Genomic DNA, 8,886 nt, shown 5'->3' on the forward strand with positions numbered 1-8,886 from the left:
GTGTGTGTGCACAGTTTAATCAACACAATTGCAGTTTAAAGACAACAGCAGGTTTTCTTTTTTTTTTTCTTGTTTTCAATAACTAGGTCTCTGAGTTCATGCTGGCTTTTTTTTTGTTAAAAAGATGGCATATGAAAAATGTTCTTGTGACTATATTTTTAAAATCACTGGAACATTTCAATTATCGCCTTTAGCCACATGCTTTCAGCAAACTGTGTTCAAAAATTTCATGCGAATGTTGGTCATTTTCGAAAAATACTTTTTCACAGAGTGGAAATTCAGTGAAATATCTAGAGGTAAAGACATCTTTGAGGCTTGGAGATAAAATTCTCTGTAAAGGGGATATGCCATGCCCTCTGCATCTCCGAGCCAGAGCCAGAGACACGGCAGTTAACTCCCCAAAACACCCTGCTTCAATATTTACCTGCCAGCCTTGGTATCTTGACATTTTCCCCGGTGCATTTCCTTCTTTATCAGGTATTACTTTAGAAGGGATTTCTTGTTATACCGAACTAACATAAATCAATCTATAACAAAAGAATTTGTTTAATCCATTTATTCTTTTAAGTTGTGTGATCATATTTCATCGACTCATACAATAGGAAAAAATCTTACTACTAAAACAGAGTTTGTGGAGACTGGTACATGGTAAACCTATTTAGTCTTTTCGGAGGTTCATTCTTAAATTTTAATGTTAAATAATAATAACTATTTAAGCCGGTCTCACTGTATATCTTGACCTTTAGCAGTTCCACACACAGCAGCTTATTGTGGTATCCTTTAAATATGAGAAACAAAAATGTTTTACTTTGCTTTAAAGGAAAAATAAAAGGGTACTGTATGTTACATGGCCCATGAAATATTGGCGGTGTGCTCCTTGGCTTTCATTCGAAGAACTGCAATACTGGAAGACCTCCTTTCAAATTCTGGCTTTGTTTCAAATGCATGTCCATTGGTAGCCCCGGTAAGAAGAGAGTCAGTGAAAAAATTGTTGAGGGGCACGTGGCTGAACTGGTTCTGGTGGTTTGAAAACCCTGTGTAACTGGAATCTGTCCGAGGCGAGTGAGAATAAGGTGTCATACAGGAGGAAGTGTCACGTGGTAACATGCATGAAGTAACCACAGAACCACCACTTGCATTTCCTGCCCACAAATTGTTCTGAATCTGGAACATATAAAACAACAAACATTACATTTACATGTTCTCACTTTTGTTCTCTTGCTAAACTGTATTTACTAAATTTTGTTAACTATTCAATGTTTGCCCCTATTGGGTGGTCTGTAATTACTCTCAATACATAAAACAATGACTCAAAAATAGTTATTTGAAAGTTTCTTCCGTTTTGTTATACTTTAATAGGTCACAAAAAAACCACATACCTGACCACATAAAACATTCTCAAAACATGTCAATCTCTTGAGTATTCTTTTTATAGTCATGATTTTTTTAAATGAATCTGGACGATTCAGTCATGATTCATGACCAATTCATGTGCTTGGAAAAGCAGTTTATAGTATGGTTTTAAGTTTAAAGATGGTTTTCATCTTTCTAAACAAAATGACACAATTACTTTTTTAAGTTCTAAAGTTGGACGCTTGCTGTGGCAGTTTTTCTTGGAAGCCATCGCTGACATTAAGCTGTTTGCTCTATAAAGATATTTTTGATCAAACTCATTCTAGAAAATTTTTGCTTTTATTTTTTTCTGTCCTGTAATCTTGAGTAAACAGATATTTGATTTTACCACATACATGTATACAGGCAGATATACATAATATATGCAGATTTTCAACATTTACTCTAAACCTGGTATATAGTATAGTGAGGTTGAAACAGAAGAGTGGCATGTAAAACAAACTTAAAATTCTAAAGCATGAAGCATTATCAAACGATGGCAGTACCCCTGGGAAAATATGCAAATATTTAGCAAAGAATAGCATATGAGTATAATTAAAGCAATATATAAGATAAAATTGAAAACTTTGGGCCATCATTTGTGCCCAAGAAACTCATATTTCATATTCTTAAATCTCTACAGAAAAAAATTCAATGCAATATTACCAACAAACCCGTTTATGTGAAGCTATTACCACGTAAAAGAAACACTAAATGGAATTGCTATAATATGAATTTTAAAAAGCAAGTATCTTAGGCAAGCTATTTAAACAAGGAGAAGAAAAGAAGAGCAATCACAAGCATTACTGGGAAGGACAGAAAAAATCATGACCAACAGGAGCTGGAAAACGAAAAAGTAAAATGTTGCCTGGTACATAGCAAGGCAGAGAGATGAAGCCTTAGAAGATGAAATAAACACATTTTATGCTTTTTTGCTACATTGTAACAGATTTGAAAGAGAACACAACAAAAATACATGTGTTTGCATCAGGCTTTTCTTTTTAAGCCAGGGTAGTAAGAAAGGAAGACTCAAGAAGGGAACAATCAGTGCTTCCTTATATTTTTACATCAAGATTCTAGGCTACTGCACACAATCTTAGGTGTAGTCTTAAAACACCAAGCTTAAATTAAACTTTCCAGGACAACTTATTTTCAATAGCAGAAAATATGCTAAAGAATCTTCTAGAACACACTGGTAGAGGAGTTACTCTGTTTCTTGGGAAAGGAGCATTTAACCAGTTTCAAAACGTAAGAGAAAACCTGAACAACTAACGTCATCCCTTACGTAGGGATTCAGATTGATAAGATGCTCATTTCAGTGTTATTTTTAAAATGGTTCTTTATGTATTTATAAGTGGCTTTAAGTCTGTTAAATCTGTGATATATACATTAATGACTTGCATCTTTAACTAATCCTTTATTAATATTTAAATCTTCACTGGCTATGTTTTAATGTTGGCTCGCTCTATTATATGTATTTCACTTTAGCCAAATATAATGATTGATGCCAGTGATTGCTGAGTTTTGTATCTCAAACCAACAACGGGCACTGTTAATGTCATTACTCTGTCAAGCTAACTCTTCTACCTGATCTTGGTGATTTTCCTCTGACGCTCAATCAAACACTGTGCTACACAGTAAAAACCACAGTCACATGTCTGACAAAAGAGCTTTCAGGAAAAGTGAACTTGCTTGTTTATTTTTGAAAAATAAATGAAAGGCAAAATAGTGGTAAAGAAGATTATTTGCATTTTCCATTTGCTAATGGATTTCTCAATTTATAAGTAGTGTTGCTAAAACATATTATTAAAATCGTCTACTCATATTCCAAATACACACAAATATATGGATTTTATTAAAATGTAGAAGATCTGTTTTCAAATAATAATTTTTTTCATTATAACATCAAGAAAGAAGTGAAATTTTTTTCTTTCTCCATCAAGAAAAATAATCAGTTTTAATAAATATTAACTAGATTTTACATAAACACATAGAGGCAAATACAAATCTTAAAAGTATATGGAGGTAATGTGGGAAAACAGAATTGTAAAGACAAGTGGGTAAAAAAAAGAAAACATAAAGGCAAGGAAGGTAATTCATGAATGTAAACTAAGCAAAAACTGCTCCCTAAAAAAATATTAATCTACTTATTAATTGAAAGAAATTCTCTGGTTTCTATGACATAGACAAATGCTTTTATTTTTATCAAAATTTATTTGGACATGATCAAGCAGGATAAATTTATTACTTTTGATGAAAGAATTTCTAACATACAGAAATATTTCTGAACAGAACAGACTGGCAAAGTAAGTCAGTACAGCAGTATTAGGCTTGAGAAGATATCCAAATCTTTTGAAGACTTTGCCATTTATTCCCATGGACAGAGATACACACTTCACACAATTTTACCGATATATTCTGTTTCCATGATGTATATCTATGTCTCAATTCCCCTCTCCCTCTTTCTTCCTTTCTCTCCCTCCCTTCTTTTTTTCCTCTCCGTTTTTTACATTCTGACATGTCTTCATTTGACTTTAGGGACCTAGCTGGTTTCTGTGTCAAAAGGTTAGGTGCATTCATTAAAAAAAAAAAAAAAGAAAATCCCCAATGAATTGCAGTTTTACATCCTCTGAAGCACTCCCTCTGGCTGTTTAACTTTCTGATGATGATCAAGATCACGGTCATGATAACAGTTATTGGTTAATTACCATCATTAGGCATTATATTAAATGTATTATTAATATATTTAATCATTTCAATATACTAAAAAGTGTCCTTTTGCTATCCTCATTTTATAGAAGGCAAAACCATAGAACAGAGAGTTTAAAAACCTTACCAAGATTGCATAACCCCAATACCAAAAACAAAACAAACCTATTGCCATAGAGTTGATTCCAGCTCATGTGTGACCCTCTAGGACAGAGAAGAACTGCCCCATAGGGTTTCCAAGGCCATAATCTTTATGGAATCCAACTGCCACATCTTTCTACCATGGAGCAGCTGGTGGGTTTGAACCGCTGACCTTTCAGTTAGCAGCTGAGCGCTGAACCACTGCACCACCAGGGCTCCTTGTAACTTGAATGGTGGAAGTCAAATCTGAATCCAGGAAACCTTAACAAGTGCTATAATAAAATAAAACCTAGTTTTATGAATCAAAATTACTTATTTACTTGTTCATAATCCTAATTTTGAGGGGGTTCATAGGCTTTACTTTTTGAAAGCAAATCCATGATTATTGTTCACAACTGTTTCCTCATCCTCAGGACTAGTATAGCACATGATAAACCTTTAATACCATTTATTAAATGACTGAAAAATCTCTAAGAATATGAAATTTGGACTGATCCATCTTTAGGCATAGCCAAAAATTTATGGTCAATGTATAATATATCTAGATTCTATTTTATGATTTGAACTCTAGAATCACCACACCATATAATCTTAACAGAACTCATGAAAATTACATTCCTATACTTTGCTAACTGTATTTACCTAGGTAGGTTTTTTTTTTTTTTTTCCTATTAAATACTTATTCTCCACCATAGGTGCCTCTCCTTGGAGATTCTGATTATTTAAGCGTGGGTTGTCGCTCAGTATATCTGTACTAAAATATTAAAATAATGATAATAGTAACAGTAATAATATACACATGCAATTCTGAAAATCAACTAGAATTAGCAATCACTACTGAAGCCCAGCTTCTGTACAAATGATAAAGTCCCTTGTACACCTTCAATTATACCCCTGAGAGATGGTTACCTCCTCTCTTAAGAAGCTCGCCTACTTAACAAACAGTCCCATTTCCTTTTGGAGAGCTCAGTAAAAGTAAACTGTCATCTTTCTGTACTAGCGCTTCTATTTCTGTTCCTTTAAATGACACAGAATAAGTATCATCCCCCTTACATGTGAAAATCTTCAAATGATTATTAGGCAATCATTACACTATCCCCAAGTCTCTTATCTCCAGCTAAATATCTCCAGTCCTTTTAACCATTCCACATATGACGTGGTTTCCAGACTCTACACCAATCTGGTTACGCTCCTCTAGATATGCTGACAGTTGTCAACACCCTTTACCCTTATCGATATATGGCATCTACAACAAAATATAATCACGATGTGGTCTGATCACTATAAGGAAACCCTGGCAGGTATCATCTTTGTTCTGTATCATCTACCTCTGTTCACATATGAAGGCAGTATTTGATTAATTGACAAAGTGGTCTGAGTTTGTGGTTGACTAAGTCTACTGCTGTCTAGGTGAGCTCACTCTACTCCACCTCCACGTCTCCACCAATTCTGTTCTTACCTAGGTATCAATTTTTAACCTTTATGCTTGGCATTTACAAATTATATTGTCTAAAACTGTATATTACCTATCTGTCAACAGGGAAGCCATGTGACATTTCCCTCTCTGGCTTATTAAAAGAAACATTATATTTGCTGTTAAATTCTGGAGTGAAAGAATGCATTTTTTTCCTAAATAGGTAACTACTCTTCTTTTTTAGACTATTTCACAGACCCCTACCATCACAGTGCCCAGCACCAAATGATTTCTTGGGTATTTTTGTAGGCCTCTTAGTAATATTCACGGACTTCCCAACCAGGAACAACCTTATTAAATAATGTCCACATCCTTCTTTAATGTGTGTTAAGAAAAAAAAAAATGCCTGCCTTTACATTTTCCCTTTGTTGTGTTTAAAAGAAGTGGAGAACCTAGAGCACGTTAGAACCATGTTTTAATGTGCTTCACGACATTTTTTAAAAGTTCTAGGGGGGTGTTCAAAACATTCTCCAGGAAACTTAGCTAACTGCCTCCCATTAACATGAATGGAAGCTCAGCTAACTTACTATGCTCCACTTTGAACATTTGCCCCTTAATGTTTTTCTAATCAAATAAAAAGTTAATACTTAATTATTCCATGACTTTGGGAATTCTGAAGTTTTGTTTTGTTTTGTTTTGTTTTTTCTGATTCTTTCCAAAGTAAAACTAAATTCATTTAACATTCATTTTTCTTCCAAGGAATTAAAAGCAATAAATACAGGGTCCCCACGAATCAGAGGCCGACTTAAGGACAGCTAACAACAACATTTGTATAAATATTAAGAGCTCTTCATTGTGGAAATATATTTGTTGTGAATTAAAGTAATACGGTAAATCATGGATGTGAAATTATAAATCTCATTTATCTTAGAAACTTGACACAAATATATTCTTTGTAACCAAAACTACAAAGAAAATTTTATTATGCTAAACCTGGAGTATATTTTTAATATATTTGCTGATTTGATTGTTATAATTTTTAGTATTTTTAAGAAAACTTAAAAAAAAAAAGTTTGTTAGTCTTTGCCTTAATTGTGAAAAGTAGTTTTGCGTGAAAAAAAATCTCAAATAGTTTCACAATAGTATTACATATTCTGTGTCCTAATGTTAATGTACTTTAGGAGACAGCAGCCTATGACACTTAATCTGAATTCAACAGAAAGACTGAACATGGAATTACATAAGTAGACCCCTTCCCTTAGTTTTACAGCACCTTCAAACCCAACTAATTAAATTACATTTTTCTATTGAAATCATTTTTTAACCCTATTCTTCTATATACAGATTGCTCCTACCTCCCACCACCACCATCCAAATACACACACGCACACACGCACGCACACACACACACACACACACCCGACTCATATCACATGCCCATGTACTTCCCTGCAGGAGTTAAAGCTTGCTTTAAGACAGAGATCAGGGTTTCACAAAGAGGTACTTGTGATGATGGTACAGTAATAGTTTTTCCTCATTAAAATCCAAGTTTATTTTGGGTTTTTCTCTTTGATAAAATGTTGACATTCACTGACTATTCTGTAAATTATTCAATACTTACCTATATAGATTTATTAGCACATTATCACTATATAATTTAATTTACCATAATTTTTTATATGATCTCTTTCAAAAAATGCAAACATCGCTTTCTTCAAAAGCAGTTCAATGTTTTAAAGAGACCCATTACATACTTTACTAGCATATCCCTTCCTTTAAAATTCAGGGTGATAAAATATTAATAAGAATCATATGCTAAATTATAGATTTTTTAGCTGCTGACCAACTTTAAGTTCCCATTAATTTTTCACATTACTGTTATCGGTAAGTTATGGGCAGGCAAAAAGAGTAAAACTGTTTCTCTAAACAGTAAATTTGCTATCAGTGAATAATATACACTGAGGCTTTGTCCATCTGGGGAAAAAAATGACCTTAATTAATTAAGCAATAAAAAGAGCAATCTGAGATTGAATTAAGGATATATATTTTTTATCAGTATTTATTGCATCTAATTCTCACACATACATACACAAAAAATTAAAGGTGATACACAAAATATTAAGATTTATTAGAATCAATTTACATTTCAAAAACTCCAAAGGTATATTTTTCCAATATATATTATAAAATCAAAGTAAAAAGGATTTTTTCATCAGAAAAGGAACATCTATTAATTACTGACTGCTACTTTTATTTTTAATAAAATTCTACCTTAGAAATGTGTACAGGCATTTGGAACAAGGAAGAATGCCTTTTCCTATAAAGAAGAAAATCACTACTAGATATAATAGTTGTATAAGACATCTAATCTAAGGAAAAAAACTGCTTTATAGAAAAATAAGAGTGTATATCTCCTGTTAGTGCATAATTAAAACCACCAAGTCTCATAAAAATGTTAATATCATAATGACATCAGATAAATGTGTTTAAATTTTGTATTATTCAAATAAGATTTGAAAATGCTCTAAGTAAAAGATATAAGAAACATTAAGAGCATTTTTTCAATTTTTCTTTGTTGGATAGGTTCTTAAATTTTATAGTAATTACTATCATTAAAAAGAAGATTTATAGGAAATCTCACCGTTTATGTCTTTAAATGAAACTTTTCAAATCACCTTATTTGAGGGAATAAACCAATAGCATCCAGCAGTTGCCGTTTTATTATTATCAAGCAACAAGGATCATATTGAGTATTTTCCAACCATTTGCACATTATATTCATGCATTTCAGTACATGCATGATAGCTATATCTGATTCATCAGTGCCTGATTCATATTAATGCCACAAACAAACAAAATTTGCAATAGTAAGAAACAAAGATGAAAATATAAATTAAGTTTTCTTTGGGTATAAATGAGCTAAAACTCAAATATGTAAATACTTTAATCTGCACAGAATATTTTTAACCTTAGAGAGTCCCACTTATAGTCATATATGAACTCTGAATTAACTCTTTGAATCCTGAGTAAAGTCATCTATTTCTACTAACTAAACCCTGGTGGCATAGTGGTTAAGAACTACATGCTGCTAACCAGAAGGTCGGCAGTTTGAATCCACCAGGTGCTCCCTGAAAACACTACGAGGCAGTTCTACTCTGTCCTATAGGGTCGCTGTGAGTCAGAATTGACTCAACGGCAACAGGTTTTGGTTTTGGTTATACTTATTTATA

General features: G+C 32.8%; 1 protein-coding gene across 1 annotated transcript in view; it reads right to left on the reverse strand.

Moving 5' to 3' along the window:
* Positions 1-541: 541 nt before the first annotated feature.
* Positions 542-8,886, reverse strand: part of ALX1 (ALX homeobox 1) — a 22,238-nt gene continuing 13,893 nt past the window's right edge. The window contains exon 4 of the mRNA XM_004389265.1: positions 542-1,164. Coding sequence (XP_004389322.1) covers positions 844-1,164 — 321 coding nt within the window. The 3' untranslated portion in view covers positions 542-843. The remainder of the gene's footprint in view (positions 1,165-8,886) is intronic.

Source organism: Trichechus manatus, unplaced genomic scaffold (genome assembly GCF_000243295.1).
Source record: "Trichechus manatus latirostris isolate Lorelei unplaced genomic scaffold, TriManLat1.0 scaffold00238, whole genome shotgun sequence".
In the NCBI taxonomy this organism is placed as follows: Eukaryota; Metazoa; Chordata; class Mammalia; order Sirenia; family Trichechidae; genus Trichechus; species Trichechus manatus.